The 25999-nt window shown below is 38.4% G+C and overlaps 1 protein-coding gene across 1 annotated transcript in view; it reads right to left on the reverse strand.

Annotated features, from left to right (window-relative positions):
- Positions 1-444: 444 nt before the first annotated feature.
- scai (suppressor of cancer cell invasion) overlaps positions 445-25999 on the reverse strand; it is a 28997-nt gene continuing 3442 nt past the window's right edge. The window contains exons 3-17 of the mRNA XM_059358700.1: positions 22692-22787; positions 22160-22246; positions 17586-17684; positions 17348-17444; positions 16041-16139; positions 15047-15199; positions 13847-13948; positions 12859-12960; positions 11854-11932; positions 10170-10269; positions 9696-9777; positions 7575-7647; positions 6803-6976; positions 3152-3252; positions 445-1778 (exon numbers count right to left, since the gene is read on the reverse strand). Of these exons, the coding sequence (XP_059214683.1) occupies positions 1632-1778; positions 3152-3252; positions 6803-6976; positions 7575-7647; positions 9696-9777; positions 10170-10269; positions 11854-11932; positions 12859-12960; positions 13847-13948; positions 15047-15199; positions 16041-16139; positions 17348-17444; positions 17586-17684; positions 22160-22246; positions 22692-22787 (1591 nt within the window). The 3' untranslated portion in view covers positions 445-1631. The remainder of the gene's footprint in view (positions 1779-3151; positions 3253-6802; positions 6977-7574; positions 7648-9695; positions 9778-10169; positions 10270-11853; positions 11933-12858; positions 12961-13846; positions 13949-15046; positions 15200-16040; positions 16140-17347; positions 17445-17585; positions 17685-22159; positions 22247-22691; positions 22788-25999) is intronic.

Consider the following 25999-nt stretch of genomic DNA (forward strand, 5'->3'; position numbering starts at 1 on the left):
TCTGTTTATACTACACTCGGTCTGCACTCACACAGATTTGTTGGTATGTGTGTTTCATGTGCAAAAATCCCATCTGGGCCTTAAGGGGGGGAAAAAAACACAAAGATGATCGTCTCAATGGTTTTCAATGGTGATGGTGCCAGTAAATGACAAAGATGGCAGCATCTGTCAGTTTGAAGCAGTGGGTCAACGGTAAAGTAAAACCCATGTAGCAGAGACAGTCCCCTGCCTACAGGAAGAAGATCACCGCTGTTCAGTGATCTTCCTCTCAAGCAACCAGCAGGTATCATGATAAAAGCTGTAAACATTTACAATCAATTCCAAAAAGTTAAGATGGTGTCTAAAACGTAAATAAACAATAATTCAGTTAAAAACTGAACAAAGACAATATCTTCAAACTGTTTTTTTTTAAATCTAAATATACACTTTGAATTCTGATTTTGTTGCAATCTGCATTTATTTACGTTTTAAACACTTGGAATTGGGGTTGTAGGTTACAGAGGTGTTTTGGTGTAATTTAAGTTATAAATGGAATGATGCATGTTTGTCAGTAAAAAAATGTTGGTGTGCACACCATGCTACTAACTTCATCTCCTCTGTTATCAGAGCAGATTGTCCTCGTTTCTTGACACAGCTACAAATGAACAGGCCCATGCAACACATGCACTGGCTCTGTTTACTTCACAACCCTGTGCCATTTTAAAATGTACTACACTTAAAGCTGGAGGCCATTCTTTGTGTATAAAACAACAAAATGCCTTCTCTTTGCTTTTTTTGCATGCAAATACAGCACAGTGATGTGGAAAAAGCACTAACGACCACTTTCAAAACCAGGCCAAAACAACTGACGATTAAAGGTATTAGGTGAATTGTTGGTTAATGCCACTAAGGACTGTGATATCTTTACAACTAATGAGGACCTACAACACGCAACAGAACATGACCACATGCACCTCAGCCTGCTACAAGAAAAACTGCTAGACATCAAGCACTGTTTGGCAAATACCAGTAATAACATTTTTGGTGAAATCTTTTAAATTCCTTAGTGTGTGAATAGTGTGCTGATCATTATAATAGAATATATTATAATAATTATGCTTGTTTTTAATATTGACTTATGCAGTAAGGGTTTTGTTTAGCACTGTGTTGTCTCTCAACACCATCCTGCTTTTTCTTTCATGCGGAAGCTGCCCAAGATATTTCCATTCACGCTTACAAACCTTCACTCGAATAAACAATAAAAAAAACACAAACTGCAAACAATTATCTGACATGAGAAATATATTGAGGGGCTGCTGCTTTTCATTTTTACATTTGGATAAGGGATGGTGAGTAGAAAAGTTATTTGCAGCGATTTATTCTTATTTCTTACATGATGCTTATATTTACGAGGCAAGCTGTAGACTCAAAATGGGAAATTTTTCACTATATTAAACTCCCTGGCTGAACTATGTGAACATTTTGATGTTGCACTACGTTTGCTTCCACAGGTAACAGTTAAATGCAGGACATGAACTTTTATGTGCTGAATCACTTATTTTTTACCTGTAAAAAAAGGAAAGACAACTGTGAGGGCTCTGGCAGTTGAGTCTGTATGTACATGATTTGCCATTTTGCTTTGTGCGAAGATGTTAGTAGGCTTCCAGTGAATCATCCCAAAATAGGCTCTGCACATCCAGCATGGTTGCCAGCTCCAAAATATGCTTCTGTAGAAGGCTGCTCTCCACTGTATCCTGCTTAGGGAGCTCAGGATATGACTCCGGGAAGCTCTGGGAATCCTGCAAGCATCAAAAAACAGCAAACAGCTCAGCTCATATATCACAACAAACATACAGGAATACTACTGACGGGCATTATTAGTTGCCATGAACACTGTAAAAAAACCCTGTTGTTTTTACAGTAAAAAACTGGCAGCTGTGGTTGCCAGAAATTTACCGTAATAAATATGTCGCAACTTTTTCTAATATTACATTAAAAAGATATTACCACTGTTGATTTCACATTTAAGTTTGCCATTTTATTTATTTTACCCTAAAAAAAGAAAAAAATGTTTCCATCAAAAGAAACGCTGTTCTGCCATATAATTGACAAGAAAATACTTTATAAATGCCGCATGAATCATTTTTTTTTACCATTAAATATTACAGTATATTTCTGTTGGGAGATATGGTATTTAGTACATGTAAAAGACATTTTTCTTTTTTTTTTTTTTACTGTTTCACTGTAGACAGTGGTCTTTACTGAACTGACCTTGGAAACACGTCCACACTAAACTAGTTTCAGCCCTCCGAGAGATTGTTTCTCGCTAAAAAGCGTTTCCAGAAGGGTTTCCAGAATGAATACATTTTAAAACCTAAGCTAACCAGCAATACAAACAATATAAGCCAACCACTCCTTACAAACATCACTATACAAAAAAAGTGATGCTGACCAACAGACAGGAGAAATCATGCCAATGAAGGGTATAAACACTGTGTTGTGTCTGTCTATTACCAGAAAACTAGTTTGATAAATGTAGCTTTAAAATGGCATTGCTAAGTGGAAGAAAATCCCTTGGCATTGTCACTGATGACAAACTGTTAGGCACTAAATGGTAAACAGCCTGTTCTAAAATCACTGTAAACCACAGTTCTAGTGGCTTATTGCTTTTCATTGTCCCATCACTAAATCCCCATCAACGGTAAAAGCTCTGCTGTGAATTGTAGGGGCATATATATGGATAATTATAAAATAATTAAGAATTATATTGCGTAATATGATTTAATTTACATAAAAACACCTCTGGTCTCGACTATATAATACAGAGAAAATAGCCAATTTAACTAAATCAGACTCATTAAATTACCAAACTATTAATTTGGAACTTCTAAATAACTTAATATCTATAACCGAAATCACCAAATTAATATTTAGTAATGGTTGAAGGAATTTGAAGCTGTTCTAATAGAAGAGGTTAGCATCATACATTCTAGCGCAACATTAAATGGACACCATGTGTGTTCCAAAAAGCTTTCATCAAAAATAAATTAAAACACACAATGTGTGTGTGTGTGTGTGTATGAGAGGGGGTGTTCGAACAAGAGACAAAAAGTATGTCCTATGTAGATGCAACTCTATTGGGAAAACCAAAACCATATTAGCAGTGACTTACCCGGAAGAGTTTATGTAGTCTTAGTGCAGCTGAGCAGAAAACAAAGCGGATCAGCAGCAGCCGAAGGAACTCATCACCAAAGAATTGCAAAAAGGCTTGATCTTTGGAGACAGTGAAAAAAGAACAAGTTGGTGGAACAAGTAGTTGATTACTTCATTAGCTAATCAACAGAAAGTTAATCTACAGCAATTTGATATTCAATTTACCGTTTAAGTTGTTCAATCAGTTAAATCAAGCAAAAAATGCTAAATATTGACTGTGTTTAGCTTCTTAGATGAGAGAATATCTTCTCCTTTGTTTCTTTTTTCCACCATCCATTGAAATAAAAACATAATTTGATGATCAGTCAAGTTTAAAATTCAGGTGTTAAGGGATACCTTAATGACTCTATACTGCATTTATATGTTCAAACCACTGATAATTGCTATTATTATTATCTTTTAAAAAAAATATTATTATTACTAATTTTCAACATAAAACATTTCAGTCACTACAGAAACCATACACACTGACAAGTACACATTAACATAAAAAGGTAATTTAAGTTGTATTAAGTTATGTATCTCAAAATGAAAAGTAGAGAGATGTAGGAGATAAAAAAAATATATAAAAAAGATTATATATATGTACCCAAACATGTATACACTCTTCAAAAGTAAAAACAAATAAATAAGCAGAGACAGGAATAAAAAATAAAAATAAATAAAAATTTTCTTCCCTTCTATCAAGAGCACTTCTATAACTTGCCCTCAGACTATGTGTTCTGGTTAAAATAATCAATAAATGGTTGCCAAATTCGATTTTTTCAGTAAGAATCTGATTTTCTCCAGCTCTAAATGTCCCATAACATCTGTCATAAGATTCGCATAACTTGGGGCTGCCTTTTGTTTCCACATTATTATTTATATGACATATAGCCAAGATTATGCTGCCACCTGGTGGAGACCCAAATACATTTACATTTAGTCATTTAGAAGACGCTTTTATCCAAAGCGACTTACAGGAAGAAAAAAGCAAACAATCAAGGTATAGTGCAGTAAAAGCCATTAGTGCATCAATAAGTGCTAGTGACAATTCTTTAAGGAGTAGAATTATCATGTGGTGCTAGGAGAGAAGATGCTGATGAAGAAGATGAGTTTTTTTTAAAGGTAGAGAGGGACGCCCTGCTTTGGTTGGAACTGGTAGTGCGCTCCCCCAACGGGAACAAGAAATGCAAAGAGTCTGGATTGCCTTGGACCAACGGGGGGCAGAGCCAGGCGTCATTCAGTGGAAGAGCACAACGGTCGTGAGGTAGCATATGTCTGAATCAGGGCGTTCAGGTAGGTAGGTTCAGTACCGGAGACAACTTTGTAGGCCAGCATCCATCCAAATACACTATAGCTATACTGTAATATAGTTACGCCTGCTGCTATAACAAACAACAAACCCATCAGAATCTGCTGATATACGTTTGAAGGTCAAAAAAAAAAAAATCTAATCAGGGCTCGTCTACCTGTAACACAACTACACAGTGGGTTTAAAGGGAGTCCTCAACCTACACAACCACCAGTGTCACTATTACCCTCTTTGGATAGCAGACATTATCCGTTTGATTCTTTTAAAGCATTATTAGGGAGTCTGTGAACCAGAGTCTGTGAACCAGCCCCTTTCATTAGCTACAGGGTGGGGAGATTTACATTTACATTTAGCAGACGCTTTTATCCAAAGCAACTTACAGGAAGAAAGAAGCAAACAATCAAGGAATAGTGCAGTAAGAGCCATTAGTGCATCAATAAGTGCTAGTGACAATCCTGTAGGGAGTAGAGTTGTGGTGTGGTCTAGGAGAGAAGATGCTCTCTGAAGAGCTGAAGGTCTTCAGGAGGTTTTTAAAGGTAGAGAGGGACGCCCCTGCTCTGTTAAGAACTGGTAGTGTGTTCCACCAGCGGGGAACAAGAAATGCAAAGAGTCTGGATTGCCTTGGACCAACGGGGGGCAGAGCCAGACGTCGTTCATTGGAAGAGCTCAACGGTCGTGAGGTAGCATATGTCTGAATCAGGGCGTTCAGGTAGCTGAGTGCAGTACCGGAGACAACTTTGTTGCCGAGCATTACAGATTTGCTGCAACAGGTAGACAGTGGAGCTGGATGAGCAGCGGTGTGACATGTGGAGATACCAATTAAACATTATGGAATCTACTGTAAGCAGGTTTAACTTTAAGGTTAATGGTTTAACTCCATTCACAATCAATCAAAATCAAATCAAATCAATCAATCAAAATCAAAATTACTTTATTTATCCCCGAGGGTAAATTCAGTTAGTCTTGTAGAATCTCTGTTAGAATGAGACAACCTGATGGCTGTAGGAGAGAAGGATCTTTTGTATCTCTCCATCCTGCAACAGAGAGAGAGGAGCCGTCCACTGCTGTTTTTTTGGTCCAATGGGATACTCTCTGCTATAATTATACACTAGATGCCAGTGCTACATCGTCATGAAAGGGAAGTGAGGTCAGACAAAACTAGATCTCACCAAAAGGCCTTCTGGCCTTAGGAACAACAGTTACCCTGTCAGAAGGAGGGAGGACTCTAGGATTCACCCTAGGCCTGTCACAGTGATGTTGGTATAGACCTGGGCAGTCCATGGCATAGAGGTTACAGAGCCAGGCTTGTAACTGAATGGTTGCTGGTTCAAACCCCAGGACTCACCTAATGGAATAACACCTTTTGGTTTTCAAGGATTTAGACGCGTCTATTAAAGAAAAGGAAGTCCAGTTCCTGATATCCCATGTGAAACTGATTCAGGCACAGAGGTCATCCAGTTTATTATCATCGCCTGTACTTGGCTAGAATGATGCTTGGCAGAAAAAATCCATGTGGTCGTGATCACAGCCATGGTTTAACTCCTACAGGCTTTGTGCCCACTGCCATCACACTGTATAACAACAGTGGAGACCACAGTTTGCACATATGTTCTCCAATTCACTGCCACTTTAACGTGTTTGCACTCCTATTTATTTAGTTTGGTCTTGGTTGTTTGTTTGAATGTTTATTTTATACTATGTATATATTTTTTTATCTTTATTCCATTTCATTTTTATTATTCTATTTTTATTACCGTAATCTGTTTACTCTGTACTGCTGCAACACCAGAATTTCCCCCATGGGGGATCAATAAAGGAATATCTTATGTTAACAAAGTGAGTGCTGCCACATATCTGGTCTGCCAGCCCAAATACAACAAAGGAGTATTTATGAACCATGAAATGGCACCAAACCAATAGGCCACAGACTACATTGGACTGTAGCCTAGGCTCTGAAGCAGTAAAACCTGAAACAATTGCCACTTATTTTTTTAATAGACATGTCTGAGCATTTATGTGCCTTTATTATAGAGTTGACAGGGGGGTAAAAAGGGGAAGAGAGATGGTAAATGAGATGCACACAAGGACCCTGGCATGATCTGGGGGCACTGCTGTTCATGGTTGGTGCAGTTAAATAATTTAATTAAATAATTAATACCAAAAAGCATTACTTTTATCATAATTAATATGTTTCGCTTGAAAAATAAGGAGAAAATAATGTATAATAAATAAAACATGTATGAATACACACTTTTCATGATCCACTATTTTTCATGTCTGGTGGTATGTTATGAAAATGAATGGAAAATGTGCTACCTATGGTCCGCGATCGAGTTATCATCTGCCCAATGTCCCGGTAGACTTGACGAAGAAATTCCTGAGCCCTCTCCCACAGGCCTCGTTGCACATTGTTTAAGCCACACACAGAGGAAAAAGCCAAGAGTGGACTGTAGAGGAACAGAGTGAAGAGACTCCCACGCTGTGACTGATCTGAACAGCAAGTAGAGACATGGTGCAGGTAAGCAATGAGAACACAGGACACAAAACCTTGAGAGAGAAGCAGACTCACAAACTTTAACACAATTACATGAAAAAAGTCTACCTAAAAATGTAAGTACATCATAAAAAAATCAATATTGGTAATTAACCAACATTCTTTAAAACTGGAAGCTAATAAATAACTGCAACTAAAATTATATGCCTAGTGATATTGTGTATTTTTCTTTTTGTCAACACACCCAACCTTAAGATCAATACCAATACTGGATGTGCATAACTTACAAGGGTGTGTGTGTGTGTGTGTGTGTGTGTGTGTGCCTGCTGTCCTGATATGTCAATGTTGTTTGACTTTACAGCCAGAAACAGGCTCAAACACCAATTAGCTGTTTAAAAAATACTGAGCCCTGTTTTAAAAACATCAAATTATATTATATTATGTATATATGTTTGATAAAAAGTGTAAGTCAAAGTGTTGAGAGACAGACTAACAAATTGTTGGTTGGTCTGATCATTGGATTTTCTGATAATAAGGATATCTCAAATATCACCAGAACCTTTGAATGAACTACTTGTCTAGAGTTACACACACCTTGCACACTCTTGGGATATACTGTAGGCGATAGTAGGCACACCAGAGGCTGGCCAAACAGATTAGTGAAATGCTGTTTGGATATACAAAAGACAGAAAAGTCATATTAATACCAAGAATAAACAATTACTATGTGATCACATCATATACACAATAGGTTTTTAAATGTCAATAAATATTCAGAGTTACATGAAAACAGATATCTTTCCCATAATTTGGAGGCTTTGTGGATGAAAACAGGGAGCATAATGTTGCTGTGAGCTACAACTGGAGCCCCTTTTTAGTTTTTGTCAAAATTTGTAAAAACCCATGCTTTATTAAACATATTATGACTATTATTAATTATGAAATAATACCATATATTCTGTAGTCTGTATAAATCATCTTTGGTTTGCTTGTGAGTGTTTCTGAATGATTGCATTTTCAAAAGAATATTCATGTTCAAAGTATATTTGTAATTTTGTGATTACCTATTTATTTTATGCAATTTTTTGCAAGACAAAGGACAATGCACAGAACAACACAAGGACAGCAAAAAGAGCCAACGACAAATGTTTTTATGAATGGTATGCAGCTTAAGCGCGGGGGCATAGGTAAGTCACACCATTTAAACAGGAACTCCCACAAGACAAGAAACTGGTCATGAGTTATAAAGTGGTGGTTCTAAGTATAGGGGGTGGGGCAAACCATCACTAATGAAATAGGAACTCTCTGCTTAGTATACGACAAACGGTTCACGAGTTTGGCAGTGCGTGAATTGGTGGAATTTGTGGACCAATAGAGTTGGCTATTACAAAATCAATATTTGGTGGTCAGTGCCGATATAGGGGGGGACGCCTCAAATAGGCCAATGTATGAGAAACACTGAAAATAAAAAATGGCTAAAGGGGCCGCCAGATATACTTGGGTAGCCATTAATATACTTAGGTGGCCCACACAAGTAAAGTTAATGTGTGAGATGCACTGGTTTATCAAATCTGTGTGTTCACTGTAGTGATGTGCCACTGAAGCTTCATGAACCATTTTCATTATTTTCTGAGCCCACTAGATGGCGCTCTCTGTTCAACAAAGAGCTGAAAGCACACTCAATTATCATTGCTTCAGCCTTTTTCTTTAAACCAATAGCACCATATAATGGTCTCAGAAAATTATGACAATGGTTCATGAGGCTTCATTGGGACATCACTAGTTCACTGACGGAGAAAAAATATTGAAGCACATTGCTGCAACCTGGAAACTACTGTTTATAAAGTACCTTAATTGCCTCCATGAGCTGTGTCACAGCCACTGGTGCTGCTGCAACTGCTGACCATGTTGCTAAGCAGCCAAACTACAATAACTTACTTCCTGTTGTTTAAAGGAACACTCCACCGTTTTTTCATATTAAAACATGTTATTCGGTCAAGTAAGACGAGTTGATACAGACCTCTTGCGTCTCAATGTGTGCACTCAATCGCCCTGGCACGCGGCGCCACTTGGCTAGCACTTAGCTTAGCCCAGTTCATTCATTAGGATCCAAACAGATGGACAGTTAGAAGCGATCAAACTCCTCCACGTTTTCCCTATTTAAATAGGACTAGCTACCTAGCACTTCGACTCGGCGCAGTAATATCATCACTCCTGAGGGGAGAAGATTTTTCAGGAGTGATGATATTACTGCGCCGAGTCGAAGTGCTCCCAAGTGCTATTCCGCCATACATAATAATAATATAGTTATCCTTTTTATCCGCTTAGAAAAGCGCCACATTTTATTTTGTGTCGCCATACTTGGTCGTTTAACTACTCGTGTAGCTGTATTTAAATAGGGAAAACGTGGAGGAGTTTGGTCGCTTCTAACTGTCCATCTGTTTGGATCCTAATGAATGAACTGGGCTAAGCTAAGTGCTAGCCAAGTGGCGCCGTGCGCAAGGGCGATTGAGTGCACGCATTGAGACGCAAGAGGTCTGTATCAACTCGTCTTACTTGACCGAATAACATGTTTTAATATGAAAAAACGGTGGAGTGTTCCTTTAACAACTGCATGCATCAATTACAACCCTTAAACTCTACCTCGCAATTTAAATATTTATGATATAGATATGTGTTTTTGTTTTTTCTTCAGGTAACTACCCATTTACATACCTTGTATGCTGTGCTGTTTGAAGAATCCACAATGACAAAAAGTGGCTTCCGGGTAAAAGGGAATAAATCCCCTGGATGAAGGCTGTAACATTACAAACAAGAACATGTCAGGAATCTACGATTTCATCCCAGCAAGTCAATTTATGGTGAGGCTCTGCACTGCTCAAGTTGTGTGCACATGGTTAGAGATTGTTGGCTTCTAAGTAGGCAAGTGAATATATATTTTTATTATTTTGAAAAAATAAATATTTGATTTAACAAATGTAGTATAATTAGGATTACGGATTAAGATCAATCAGGATTAAGATTCCCCTATTAGTCCCACAATGGGGAAATCCAACCTCTGCATTTAACCCATCCTGTTTTACACACCAGTGAACACACCATGCTTAGGAGCAGTGGGCAGCAAATTTCTGCCAATAATAACTATATTCAATAATATAATCAATCAGTCAGTAACAAATCAATAATCACCAGTGCATTTCTTTCTGGGCCTGATTCCTCTTCTGCACCGTCTCTCCATTCACCACATCTCGATTTGTATTTGTGAGAACTCCTCCAAAATCATATGGTCCTACAGGAAATGTTCAAAGATGAAGTTTAATTGATTCAATTTGAAAAGACAATTGATTGAAACAAATACATTGTACATTTCAGGGCAACTGTACGCTGCATTTGTTAGCATGATCAACGTTTTCTTTTTTAAAAGACTGGATGTTGAAGTATTAGATGGTGCTATAACTATCTACCAGACACGATTTTTAGACATTTGAACAAGAAGCAAAGATTTTCATTGCAACACCTGCAGCCTCAAACAAACATACTGTGAATATCCTTATAGCCTTAAAGGGTTATATAAATAAATTATAGGCAAGAGTTATATATATCAATCAAGCCAGGTGAAACTAATCAGCTAGCTAAACTTCATACATGCCTTAAGGACATTAAAACCTGGATAGTCCACAACTTCCTAATGTTAACTCAGATAAAACTGAAGTAATTGTGCTTGGACCCGAACACCTCCAAAACTCATTATCTGAAGATTTGGCCTCCAGTACCACCGTAAGGAATCTACGAGTTATCTTTGATCAGGATCTCTCCATTAGCTCTCATATAAAACAAACTTCAAGGACTGCATTTTTTCACCTACGTAACATTGCAAAAAATTTGACACATCCTATCCCAAAAGGAAGCAGAAAAATTAGTTCATACTTAGATGTTAGATGACTGTAATTCCTTACTGTCTGGCTGCTCTGTGTTCTACAAAGAGCTGAAAGCATTACTTAAGCCTTTTACTCTACAGCAATAGCACCATCTAGTGGACTCATAAAATAATGACAATGGTTCATGAGGCTTCATTGACACATCACTAGTCAACACCACCATAGAGCATGTCCGGGGCACCGACTCTGGCTGCGCCTGCTGCTGCCGCCTTGCTAGGCACCAACAATTTTTCCATTTCAGCTCAGTGTGAGTCTTTACAACATACACAGTGCCAAAGCTTGGTTAAGGTTTGCTAAGGCATTGAAAAATACATTTTTTAAATTAACTTTTGTTCAAGATAACGTACCATTCAGCAGTAACAAAGGAGAAGGAGCACATGCTTTAGATTGCTGTCAGATTCAAGAAGCACTTATTCTTTGTTTTTAATTAAATAAATATCAATATTGGCTTCATCTGTCTGACGAATGTCTTTTGATCAATTAAACAGAGCTCTTCATTACCTAAATGTTTGTTACGGCTTTTGGTACTCAACAACAGTGAGTTAAAAAGTTCTGATAACTCTATCCATCATCCAACGTTTTGTCCCCGCTTCTCACAGTAAATCTTCTAATACATTTTCTTACCAATTTCATAATTTAACATTATTAGTTAGGGAATTCTGCTGCATTTTTCTATCATGTCTGACAGGGCAAAATTCCTTTCACATGCAAACCGTGTTTTTCAAATTTAGCCAGCCTGTTGTGGACATAGGCTGAATGCTGTGCAAAAATGGAGATAATGCACATTTAGACAACCTTTCCCTGTTAAGTTGTCAAAGTATAATAACACAATATAATTTCATCATCATTAATTCATCTGGAACAGTTGGTAGAATCGCCATACTTCATTTTATTAAATAACAACAAAATTTGGGGTTTCATGTTTAGCATTTTACCTTCATAATCTGAATGCCCAGTCGGGAAGACTCCAGTAGCTGACAGGTAGACAAGCAGAACGCTGTTGGCAGGCAATTCCTAAAAAGTAGGCCAATGGAGGAAAGAAGATACTGTAGCTAAGTAATATGACCATGTTAGATGCAAGTGCTACATGTATTTTAAATGCTGACATTAAATTAATGGATTAAAAGAGAATAGAATAAAAGGTAGAGGGGTGGAGAAGAAGACCTAACCAAATATGGGTCCACATTATGGAAATCTCCCCCAGTCAGTAAATGAGATTTGACACCGTGTCACAATCAATGTTCTCTCAGTAAAACAACAAAAATAACTAGAAAATTTCCTCTGTGGAAATTCTGAAAGGGCCACGGGGGCTACTGCCGGTGTGTGTACACTATGATGAGATTCTTCAGAGATTTCAAACTATGCCCTTTAACCTCAAAATATGTGTGTGTGTGTGTGTGTGTGTGTGTGTGTGTCTTCATTTTTAGTTATAACTCAATTTCGACCAAAAATGTAGTTACTGCAGTTAGACTTATTAGGGCAGAATACATCACCTGATTAGTGCTAAAACCTGAGAGCTGCAACACAACTTATTTCTCTAATACCTAGAAAGCAGCTGTGTAGATGTAGTGTTTTTCTAATTTTTTATGAATCAAAATGGTTAGTATCTCTGTTTCTATCTACTTTATTTATTCTAATGTAATTGTTATTTACAATTTAAATCATTTATGTTTCCCTTATTCCTGTGTCATAATGCAAAACTGTTATGCATATTATTATTTCACTGAGAATAAACAAAAAATGTTTGCATGTTCACATAAATACAGCAGTGGAAAGGTGAGAATCTAACTAACAACATCACAAACCAACACTTAAATCCATGCAGATGACTGATACTGCATGTATATTTAACATATATTGGTATTAAAGCACGTTTCATAACAGACCATTTAATTAAGCAGCATTTCACCCAGAAGTCTATGAATTAAGTGAATACTGACCTTAAAAGAGGCAGACAAGAAAGTAAAAAGCTGGCTGAATGTTGGCTTGTACAGCAAATACTTGTGAGGGTTTTCTCTTTTCGCTGGCTTCTCATTGGGTTCCTGTGGAAATGTTATATTATTACTGTTCATATTTCAGTTCCAGTTTACTCTGTGTATAGCAGGCATAACCAGTATGAGGCAATTTTTGTGTTTATTTGCTTATCACATTTGTCACCCTAAATTACTCAGACACCAGTGGGGAATTATGACCATACTCAGCATAAGTACAGTACAGCTATTACAAAACATAGTGACGTACAGTACTGGTCAAAAGTTTTAGAACACACCAACTTTTCCAGAATTGAATTGAAAATGATGCAGTTTAATGTCTCAGTCTACTGTGAAATTAATGCACATTTAAACTTCTTTATTGAGCATGATAGTGTTTTGAAAATAAAAAAAAAGATTCAAAATCACATTTTATGTTGAACTAAAGGACTAAAAAAAGACACAAAATGACCAAAAAAAAGACACAAAATGACAAAAAAAGACCCCAGAAGACACAAAATGACTTACAAAGACATGGAAAGAATTCAAAAATGGACAAAATAGCCCAAGACTCCATAAGTTGTTAACCCATTTCTTGTTCCCTGAAAAAAGGCCTACCTGCATAATTCTGAAATGTACATTATTTTTCAGTTTTGGTTAACCTTACCTTTTTTTTAAATTTACTTCTGGCAGTTCACCACTTACCTTCGTACCCTTTCAAGCTGTTCATTTGACTTGAACTGCTTGAATTTCAATAAAAAATTGAAAAATTGGGGTGTTCTAAAACTTTTGACCGGTAGTGTACATGTATTTGCTACTGATTGGCCCTGAAAGAGGCCACATTATTTACAAGACATAATATGTTCACAGTTGTCTTGGTCAGAATATTCTGCTTTTTTTGAGGCTCTTAATTCACCAAAAAACACGGTTAAAAACAAGTACACAATTTTTCACTCACCAGCGTTCCTTGTTTTGAGGTCTGTGTGGCCAGATTTACAGGTTCCCGCTCCAAAGCTTGAAGGATGCGGAACATATCGATGGTTAACTCACTGAATTTCACCTTAAAAGGGAAGAAAACAACACTAGAATTACCTTACCATTGATACATTTGTAGAGGAATTGTATTTTAGCCATTGTGGATTTACAGATGAAACAAAGGTCTATTTTTAGTACACAGAAAATTGTTTTCAGGTGGCAAAATGAGGGCCTTCAAAGGCAAATCGGGTTTGCCATTATGGTCAGAGCTTAGCAAAGATAAATTAAAATCCTCTAAATTAGTTTTGTAAGGACTTTAGTTTTTTATAGCTTTTTTATAGGTATTATAGCCAGCAGAGGGCACTGCAACTACTAGTAGCATCTCCCACAACAGCCAATGAAGAACATGTGTTATAATGTACAAGTTATCCTGTGCAGTTCTGAGATGATAAATAAGTCAATTCAGAAAAACAATGACCCCTTTTCAAAGTGAAAAGTGTTTTAAATAGTAAGATTTCGGCGAAAATGCAAGTGTTTGGGAAGTAATGAGCGACTGGATAAATAAGATCTAGATGATACTGCTTGTGTACTACTGAGTTGTGTGCTGATGTCTTGATTTAGTTTTTCTGTTGTTCAAAACAGCTTTCATTTACTTTATTCAACAAAGAAATATGCTGATTTGGGATTCTTCGTTCAAGATGCATGCAAGAAAAAGTGAGTTTGAGTTTTCTTCAAGAATTCAAGGTAACACAAGAGGGGGAATGTATACACACATTTTGCAGGCGAAATATTACTTTAAATAAATGTTTCTTATTAATAGTAATAATATCTCTTGGATGGGTCTTGCATGAGTAATATGAATAAACAAACCATCCCACAGTCACACAATCGCAAATTACTCACCTCACATTTAGTGAGAACACAGAAGGAAGACATGCATATCTATCAAAAATTGGTTTACACAGTTTGCATAATTCATCCATACAGTACTGGAACTACTATTTAAGAGTAATGTAAGATGAAATATCAGAGAAAAAAGAGCTGCAGGTAAAGTGGTAAGTTGTACAGGTGTGTTTGAGTGGTTTGTGTAAAAAAACAAGTGTTCTTCAATATGAATGGTCAACATCTGTGTTGATGTGTATGGCGTGTTAGGAACCGTGAATTAGAATTAGTGGATTAAAACCTGGTTGTTACAGTTGCCGATGATTAGTGCATCTGCAAGAACAAGCTGCCCAACCACCATGCCTTGTTCCAGTGGGGGCACACTTCCCTCCTGCAGCCGATTGCTGGTGACAACAACAGAATTGTTGTCGTTCAGAACTACCACTGGATCCGCCTGTTTTATAAATGGAGAGAAAAAAAACAGTGAGCCACAGCAGATCTAGTGTACCGGCTAGCAAACACGTCCCAAAAGGGACTTCTTTAATTACCTGGCTGTCAGTCCAGAAAGATGAAATGTTGCATTAATGCTTTATGTCGGTAACTAACTGACCCTCATTTTCACTTCGTCTTGCGATTAACAAAATTACACAATGATGGGTTTTTACTATTGTTTTATAAGAATCATCTAGAACAGGGGTCGGCAACCTTTACTAAGAAAAGAGCCATTGTTGACCAAAAAAATAAATAAATAAAAAGTCAGAATGGAGCCACAAAACTAATTTTGAGCTTACAATGACAGCATACTAAGTCTTAAATCGCCTATCAACATTACCAATAGGTCATAATGAGCATTTATTTATATGATTTTGTAAGAATGTAGCGAGGAGCCAAGTGCAAATGAGAGGCTGGACACGGAAGAAATATCTCAGAATTGAAAGTTTGCCTCGCTAGGGAAACACAAAACTAGACTTGAAGTTGGCAAAATTGAAGGTTAAGGCGTTGGACCGTAGACTTTTTAAGCATTTTTTATGCATATACTATAAGCTACATATTTTTACAATTGAAGGATAAAGATTGCTTTGGGCCTACATGATAAATGATAATTAAATTAAATTAAAAATAATTAAAATGCACTGCAGATGGCCTGAAGAGCCACATGTGGCTCTGGAGCCGCAGGTTGCCTACCTCTGATCTAAAACAATCTGATCAAACTAATTTGTAACATCCATTTTTGATAATAAAATCAATAACATTGAAAGTCCTAATATGTTGTGTTACATTTAAGAGTTAGTTACCTCTACAAAGGCTGCCACTTCCTGTAGAACCAGATTCCATTCTAACTGGTCCTCTGTGTTGAATCGTTGTGTATAATCTTCGATTTCCTCTGATAACTCCTGCAGGTAGAGGACAGGTATAAGCCCCGTGAAGGTAATACAAATTTACAATACAAACACTTTTTTCAGTTAATTGCAAAAGTCTGACTTGTTCTAGGTTCATAAATTGAAGTCTCATACAAATTTCATGAGACAGGCTAACATTCCCCAGTATAACAAATAGGGAAAGATGAAGCTCTGATCAATGTTCTGCTTTTGTCTGTAAAACCAGTGCAGCAATATATATATATATATATATATATATAGTATCTAAAGGCGTAGTGGTGCATCCCAGGGTATTAATGGTGTAACACTATATCTATGCATCCAGAACTAAAACAGGATGTTGGTTTGGTATGCTGTTCAAATCAAATTAGCCCAATACACCAGAGCTGTGACATTTAGTTCTATCTTTTAGCAGCATTATGATTTCATAATAACACACAGCTATACTGTACAAAGAGCTGTGTAGAACACTGAAACTGTGAGCAGTGAAGGTGGTTCGTATCAAAACAAATAATCACATCATGTGTCTATCACAGGACCTAAGCACTGCTGTCATTAGGGCTGGAACACAACAAAACAACAATAAATATCATTAAAATGATATAGTGAAATGTTTACAGTATATATATATATTTTTTGTATATTTTATACTACAATGTCAATAAAACAGCAGCCAAACTGAATAATGGCATTACATATCATGGTGACAACGTTTTTTTTTTTTTACTATATTATTGAATTACTATAAAAGATGCTACATTGTGATGTTCATCAGCATTAACATATGAAAATGCCCATATTTGGATGGAAGATTTTGGACATACACCCAGCCCCGGCTGTTATGTTAGAACACATGTACAACACTCAAACAGGAATTTTCCACTGCACCAGCAGTTGCTCTCTGCACCAGTGGAGGGACCTTTGGGCCGGCAGAAAGCGGAACTAAATGTGGAAAGCTTAAAACACACTCATAGCTCAAATGGTCAATCTAAATTAATCATGACTATGCTGCACTGGTCTTGGTGGGTGAGTGCTTTCGCTTCACACTGGTGGTGCCCTAGTGGCCTGTTGGCTGAGGCACCAACCATGAACAGCAATGTCCCCCCAATCTCTCTCACTGATCACTTCCAGAATTATTTCTAATGTCATTATCCCATAGAGTCAGCAAAATGAATGAATATATGAATGGAATGTTGTAGTTAAAAATATACTTGCGTCCATACCTTCACCAAAACTTTAACTAGGTCCATCTTGTTCAGCAGTAAACAGACGACTATGTAGCGAGCATAATAACGAAGCTTCTTCACTACTAATTCTGGCCTAAAAAAAAGAAAAGAAAAGACAAGATGAACTAGTAAAGTCAAACAGATCCACATTGAAAGGATTGGCATTAGGCAAATAAAACCTTGTTCATTAAAACTGCAACTCACACCATTTAAGAAAACTAGTTCTGGAACTTACCGGTCTTCTTTGTTGACCTGAAAATAGTAGGAGCGTTGACGGATGGCTGAGTAGAATGAAAAGGCCTCATTCAGGTAACTTGTTTCTGAAGTACGAAGGCTGTCAATGGAAATTAGAAGGTAGAAGGTGCATTACTTTTTCTGGAGTGGAGTACATTTCAATACATTCATAACGTATCACTACATTTTATCTTTTGCCCTTTACATTGCTACACATACAGTACATTAACCGAAGTAGCGGTCCCCCTAATGCTGGGCTGACACCAAACTATTTTCACAGTCCCCGACTAAAAACGGAGGCTCCGTTTACATGATGACGGTCTGAACAGAAGACGCAAAAGTGGCGTTGCGTCCTCACTTTTTGTTCCGCGTTTAGACGATCGTGTTTGGGAGGAAATCTGTGTCCATACAGTGACGCAAAAGTGTGTGACGGCATCACTTAAAGCGATAAGAGCATCTTTGGGCATGCAGAAGTTTTCACGCCACGCATTTTCATCAGCTACTCCTTCCACAAAGTTCTCCACCATCCACTAGATCTCCCAGGTCTCGTCCAAAGCCGTCTGACTCGCCTCCGACTGGTGACACTGGTGCATCCAAAGTGTGATAAAGGTAATTCCAGATCCTTCTCTGTTCAGTAATACTATCTGTACATATCCTGTACATTTGGTGGAAAGACTCCTGTAAATTTATTAGAGCTGCCAGAGCAGCTTGAAGGTCCGACGCATGGAAATAATCCCACATGTTTGTTTATTTCTGTGCTGGAGCATGTATGTGACGTAAACACGTACGTGACGTGAGCAGATCTGAGCAGAGTTTTGTGTCTTGGACGGACACGCTACGGCCCCAAAAACGCAGTCAACTGTCTAAACCAAAGGCACTTCCGAAAAAAGATTTTGTCGTTTTTACCCACAAGCGTCAATTTAGTAAATTTAGGAGTTTTACTGGAGTCACAGCGCTCCCGTCATCTCCATGGTTAAGTTTAAGGTAGTAATCTGCGCTGTTTCATATCAGTCTTTTCCTAGTCTTGGGTTTGTGATTGGGGTGCTGTTTCTTAGTAAAGAGAACAGTAAGGAGACCCAGTTAAAATGTATAAATAAATGTATGCATAAATAAGTGGTAAATAATCGATGATTAATGTATGATAAACTAAATGAAACTTGAATGAATTCATTTCTAAACGTTCCTTTCCTTTATTCTTCCTTATATATCTATTTTTACTGTAAAATAGTCAACTTTTCATGTCTGAAAAACAGAAACCTTTTTTCAGCTTTGTGAGGAGGCATTTTGTGGCATCTTCTCCTCTTCTTTTGTTGTTGTTGTTGTTGTTGTTGTTGTTGTTGTTTTGTTCAACTCAAACCACTGCACACACCAGAGCAGCTGGAGCCAAAAGCTGCTTCTCCTCCATTTGTAAGTTTTTACTAAGTGCATGGTGGGAAAAAAATTGCATGATAGGAAAAAAATGCTAAAAGAATCTAGTTGTAGTCTTGTAAATAGTGACACTGCAAGATTTACAGTCTGTCTAAAATCTCAGTGTGAGACTAAAAACTCTAAACACTTGTCTTTAGATGTGAGCAGGTGTGAGCTGATAGTTTTCCAGGAGTCTTTTCCAAATCTTTTCAAAGTCTTCTGATGTATACGTAGCATTAGAGTAGCATGTGCTACTGTACCGTCCCTCTTCCTCCCACTCCCTCCCTTTATACATCTACGGCCTTTCCCCTTACTTGTTTTATGCACATGCACAAACATTATAGTAATTGTGGCTCAGTCCAAACCAATTTGTTTCTTTCTCATTTACAGAGCCAGGACTGTGTATGAACATTACATTTTTTCAGCACACACTAAGAATATACAGCTATAGGATTGTGAGGAGATCTTGTTGAATATGACAAAAAGTGCATTGTATATCCAAATGCTGAAAACTTTGAACTGCACAAACTCTCTTAATTTAATAGTACGTGTCACATAACTAATCTGTTGGAGTGGTTCTCATGGGGCCCATATTGTGAATCCCAAATGCCTGATATAAATACAAACATACAGAAGGCATTTCCTTCCTCTTAAAAGAAATGTAAATCTTGCGCTATTTGCATAAGCAGGCAATATTCTTCTTTCTTTCCTTTGGCTTTGCATTGCTGTTTTCCATTTCCGCTGCTTTTATATCATGGTCTGGATAAATGCTCCAGTCTGATTGGCTGCAGAGTTTCCATTAATTCCTAACAATGGGCACCTGCTAAGTAGTTCTGGTTAAACTGCCTGTTCACTGTGCTAAATTAATGCGCTGGCTGGTAGTAACCATGACAATAGGGAGTGCCACTGGCAGAAGAGGGAAGCCAGCCTCCGTTTAAAATGTATTGCAATTATTCCTTACATCGAGTGTTCAGTCTTCAGTGGCTCATCCTCTGAACACCACAGGATGGTGACTGTAACTCTCAACCTGCAAGAACTACACTGGCTCTCTGAACTCAAGTAACTGGCACTTTGTATCACATAAGCGATTGTCTCGTATCCTATTCACTTTCAGGTTATGGCTGACAGAGCACATTTTATTTGAATTGCTTGTCAATAGTGTCACATTTCCTTTGTGTGCTTTGGTTGTCTGCCAGAGGCTGTCATATATTAAGTATTTAACCAGTTAAAAGTCACAATTTTGGAACACACTTTTTCGATTTCTGCATTTTTAATTTGACATTTTGTCCTGATGAGGACTTTCAGTCATCGGTTGTAGGGATCTTAAGTATCACAGAAACCAGCTGAGCAAATTTTAGTGGCAGTTCGGCTCACAGCCCCTCCAAACACATCTCAAAACACTGATTTTTCATTGCATTTCACTGCGTTTATTAATGTTTTTACTGGTTTTGATCCTGAATCCGAGGTTGGAACAGCAGTTGACCTGTGCTCTCATCTTGCAAGACTGCTGGAGGGGTCATGTGAGATGGCTCATCCAATCTAAATGGGCTTTGCGGACTTGGAGAAGACTTTGTCATTTGGGAAGTTCTGTGGGGGGTACTGCGGGAGGATGGGTTACTGAGTCATGAGTTTTGGGTAGTGATCGAAAGAATGAGATTGCGGATACAAAAGGCCGAAATGAGGTGTCCTCGTAGGGTGGCTGGGCTCAGACTTAGACAGAGAGTAAGGAGCCGATACTCATCCACGTCGTAAGAAGCCAGTTGAGGTGATTTGGGCATCTGGTAATCGCCTCCTAGGCACCTCATGTTAGAGGTGTTCTGGACATGTCCAACTGGTAAGAAACCACAGGGTTGACATGCTGAAGGGATTATATGTCTTATCTGGCCTGGGAACGCCTCAAGGTTTCCCAGGAGGAGCTTGAAGTCTAGGAAAGAGGACTTTTAAATCTCTTTCTCTCTGGCTCTGAACGGAGGCAGTCACACTTTTCTCTCCTCTCCTTCCCCTATCTTCCCTTCTTCGCTCCTCTCGTCTGTCTTGTCGACTGTCTTGTACTCTCTTGTAAAAACCATGGAATTGATCAACTGGTCTCTCAGCGCAATTGACACCATCTTCTCGACGAGAAACCTGGGTTCGGGGGAGGCCACCTGTCCTGCCGGGACGTTCGCAGCTGGCTACACGATGGACGCGTAGGCCAGGTGGCAGGTCGTGTGCCTGGTGGCTCTTTCCATTGAGGACTTTGAAGATCTTTACCTATTCGGAACCATGATTACAGGTCTTTTGCTGACTGGAATAGGCATTGCCCTGGCTTATCGAGAGATACAGAAAACGGTGACAGCTGTCCAAAGCCCCATAAGGCTGCCCGAGATGATTGAAGCAATGGGCAGAGCTGTCGGTACTCAGACTGTGGTCAAAAACTGCAATATAGATAAAGTCTTGGAGAAATTGACGGCCTTGTAAAGGCAATTGGATTGATCCGGAGACCAGTATGGACAAGATGGGTAGCCATGTTAATTCCATGCTGCCACTTGCCTAAGCCCAAGTTCCAATCTTATCTGCCCCCCTCAACAACCGTTACTGGAAAAACAAATTCCACTGGATGTACACTGCAGCAAAAAGCTCCCCCCCTTCTTCCACCCTTCCTCCACCTCCTACAGACACCTGTTGACTGTCTACTTCTGTCTGGTGCCTAACCAAGCCTGTATCCATGGCAACTGCTGTGTTATCGCTTTGACATTCCAGCGAACTGAGACACAGACTGATTGGGTTGCGGGGGGAACCCAACTCCTACATATACACAGATATGTTTTTTTTCCCCTCCCTCTACTCACGTTATTCTGTATTTCTTTTCTTTTATCCCTGTCTCCCTGTCCTGTCCACCCCTTTGTAATATTGTATGTGTGTTAAGTATATGTTTGGACGGGTTGATGGCTAATTTCGTTGTCCTAGTACTTGTTACTCCACGCAATGACAATAAAGGCGATTCTGATTCTGATTAGCCTTTTTGCCCCCGCGACACGTCCCTGGATAAGAAGAAGAAAATGGATTGATGGATGGAAATTAAGATAATGCATTTTTGTTTCTTTCCCACCCACCCAAAGTAAGAGCAGATACTATTGAGGTAGTGGGAACATTTGGTCATGTGCATGATCAAGACATAGTTTGACTTACTAGTAGTGGTAGTAAAGCTGCCCAATTTTGGAAGCAACTTCCCCAATCTGCCATCTCTTCAAGCCATACCGACTGTCCAGAACCTGCCTGTCAGTAAATTAAAACATATAATACTGAGCACTAAATAATGAAGTAATCCAACCACAGTGTGACAAAACATCTGGCAAATGGCACTGTGCTGTGATAGTCAGCACCTATTACATGTGTATCTGTTTTGTGTTCATGAACCAAGAAACATATACTTTGTCATTATTTGGATCCCATTAGATGTATCTGTATGATATTATGTGGAGTGGCAATATGGTGATCATTAGTACTGAAAAGTTTAACAATGCTGTAAACCCATCTAGGCTTTTAAATGACAGCATTGAGGAGTCACATCCAAACTCAATATTTTTTATCATTCTGCTGAATCGCAACGTCACACTTAGTCCGTCAGGTGATTCTACTCTGAAGCAATTTGAAACATGAAGCAATTTGAAACATGCCACTCTTCATTCATCAATGTGAACAAATAAAAGATGGAAATAACCTGTGTTGCTGCTGAAATTTCCACAGCTTAGTGTAGACATCAAAAGTCCGTCCAAAGTAAGACTGCCACTGCTTGTGTCCATACTGAGGAAGGTCTCTGTAGAAAGGAGCAAAGGGATGGTTAGGGGAGTAGGAGAAAAGGGACACAGTCACATTCATAATATCTTTAAATGCAGTCAACTAGACTGTAATCAAAATAGAAACACACTGCTAACAGGTGTTGGCAGTAATGGTGATTATGTTTCTCTGGGTCTGGGGGGGTTCTCAGGCATATCTATGATCCTTTGTATATGATAAAAGTGAATGAGAGTCATTTTTAAATGTCCAAGGAAGAACCCTGACCTTTTACTTGTTTAAAGTAAATCACACTTGTATAATTATTTGTGTTTATACCATGGTCTAGCTCTGACTGATGTATGGTGTCCATTTCCTGACAAAGGACACCAGTTTCCTGTGAACCTATCTCTTCAGTGTTCCAACTTAAGTTTCTGTTTACAATCCTTAGTAATTACTTAACACTGAGTGTAGTCCTTCAGTGCTGATCATGTTGATATTGCTAGCACAATTTTAGTGTTCTGGCTCATAGCTCAACCATAGGGTTCTATGAGTAAAAAAAAACAAACTGTTGTGCTGCTGTTCAAGTTGTGTTTAAGGTTTGTACTATTTACTGGAGAGGTGAACAGCGTTTTCATGAATTAAAATTTTATGGGACGGTAATCATTGTTCCAGGCTTTAGTCAAACCATCAGGTGTGACCAGTTAAATGTAGTTATGGCTTGGAAAAAAATATATAAATTAATTGTAAAAAAAAAAAAAAAATTCACAATCAGATATTAATGAAACTGCATAGGCATGTCAACCAGTCATCACATTGACACCCACTGGCAATTCTAAAGGCTACTGGTGTGTCTTTGGGCTGGGAGAAGAAGTCAGAGGACCTGGAAGAGACCAACATCGATCTATAAAGAAAGATGCGTCTGTGTGTGTGTGTGTGTGTGTGTGTGTGTCTAGGGCATATCTCACTGACCGTTAGTGAGATTTCGTATGTGGCTTGCGCATGGCACAAGGGTGTGCATCCTCGATTTTGAAGATTTTTGAATAAATTTTTTTAAAATATCATTATTTACGTAGGACGCGTTGCACGGTTTCACATCGGATGTCTTTAGGGGAGCCCTGCCCCATTGTGTGATAGGCCTACACCTGGTCAGTAACACAATTCGCTCTGGATTTCCACGCCTGACTCATCTCATCTGTAAGTCTATTTAGCCTACCTATCTTTCAGAGTTTTAAATTGCGCTACAAGGTTCGATTTCCTAATAATATGCAAACAGTTTATCGAGTTGCAGACATTGTAGTGGTCTGCATGTAATGTGCAAATTCTGTTATTCACGATTAGCATGCTAAGCGAAGATTTAGCTTTATTCACTTCTTATGTTGCATTACTATCTAATTCAGGGATGACATTCATGTTGCTTAGCGTAATGCCCATAATCATTTGATATGAGATACTTACAGGCAATATAGTATATCAGCTAATTGGGTTGCTATCTCACGATTAGCATGCTAACGAATACATACTTCCTAGGAAACCGCCATGTTTCTACAGTAGCCAAGAATGGACAAATCAATCACTGCTATGGGGATGCTCATTGCTTTACCTTGACCTGAGTACTGCTCTGTTATGCTAAACGCAGATTCATGCTTTGGGGTTGAGGAGATAAAATTTCTCACTGTTGTCCAAGGTGTTCCAAATGTCTGTGTGGCCAATCTTATCCATCTATAACCCATTTATTAAAGCAAGCTAGTGTGAATGGACAAGTGCCTACCATGTAAAACAATGTTTGAAGGATACAAAGGCTTCTTGATAGCAGCATGGCACAAAGGAGCCGCAAGCTTGGCGGGCCACTGATGGCCTACTACTTACGAATTGGACACAAGAGTTAAGTTCCTGCATTAACAGGTTTATTAAACCACTCAAAATAGTACAGAGTGAACAAAAAAGTAGGTTGGACTGTCCCATATAATGGCTGCAATGCCCATGGCTATAACCATCTGAAAACTAAGAATCTTGCTTAAACATGTTGATTTTCATGCAGAATCATACACCCAACTACCAACCCACACACCCACTTTTATCTGGAGCGGAAGAAAGGCCCCTCCCTCTTCTCCTCCTGCACCTCATCATAGCATATCACTTGTACTGTTCTGCTGAGTCTATTTTAAGCTTTAATTTACTATATACAGTACTGTGCAAAAGTCTTAGGCAGGTGTGAAAATGCCTAGAGGAACTGATGCTCGTTTGAAGGCAATGGATGGTCACTAGTGATGTGCCAGTGAAGCTTCATGAACCATTTTCTTTATTTTCTGAGCCCACTAGATGGTGCTCTCTGTTCAACAAAGAGCTGAAAGCACACTCAATTACCATTGCTTCAGCCTTTTTCTTTAAACCAATAGCACCATCTGGTGTGGCCGTTATTGTTAATTAATTTATATGAGTCAGATGATGGTGTACTATGTGCAAAGTATATATAGCTATGCCATTAAGAAAGTTTTACATTTCTTTATTGTGTTTACAGGGACCGAAAGTCCGTTATTATCCGTTAATGTTATTTATAAATAACTGTTATTGTACTGTACTGTAAAATAAAAAACAAATTCAAGCCAGTATCAATGAAATATTCAGGCTTAATCCACTTTGTGGCTTTTACTTGCTAAATCTCGGAGATTCAACCTTAAAGCATCTTCTTCCATTTTCACAAATATGTGTCAGAGTGCTGATGCCAAAGACACATCATGTTATGAACTGATTTTGAAATTGCGATGTGAATTAAAGCAGGACGTCCAATTACGCAATGACGGACAGCTGCACACTGAAGGCTGTTCCATTTGTGCGTTACACCAGTGAAAGGAAGGACTCTTGCCTCGCCTCCGGAGGACCCGACTCCGAAGGAAGGATCCTACCAAGGAAGGATCCTTGGGATACAGCTACTGTTTCCCCTCCGGTGGGGGCGGGGCTGAAATGGCTCTGTCTCTATAACTGAAAGTAAGGTACGCGTCGCACAAGTCAAATCAAAGTAGATTACTCCCTCTGCTGTTGAAAAAGGGTATGGCAATTCATTTTTCTTAAATCGTCTGATTAGATATTTGCGATAACAAGCAGTTGAACAGGTGTAAATAATAAAGTGGCCGGTGAGTGTACAAACAGCTCTTAAAATCACATTTAGTATTTTAATATATATTGAATTTGCAAATTTACTGAGCACTGTTCTTTGCTGCATGCCAGTTGATGGCCCATTTCAGCATTTTTTAG

This window comes from Centropristis striata, chromosome 19 (assembly GCF_030273125.1).
Source record: "Centropristis striata isolate RG_2023a ecotype Rhode Island chromosome 19, C.striata_1.0, whole genome shotgun sequence".
In the NCBI taxonomy this organism is placed as follows: domain Eukaryota; kingdom Metazoa; phylum Chordata; class Actinopteri; order Perciformes; family Serranidae; genus Centropristis; species Centropristis striata.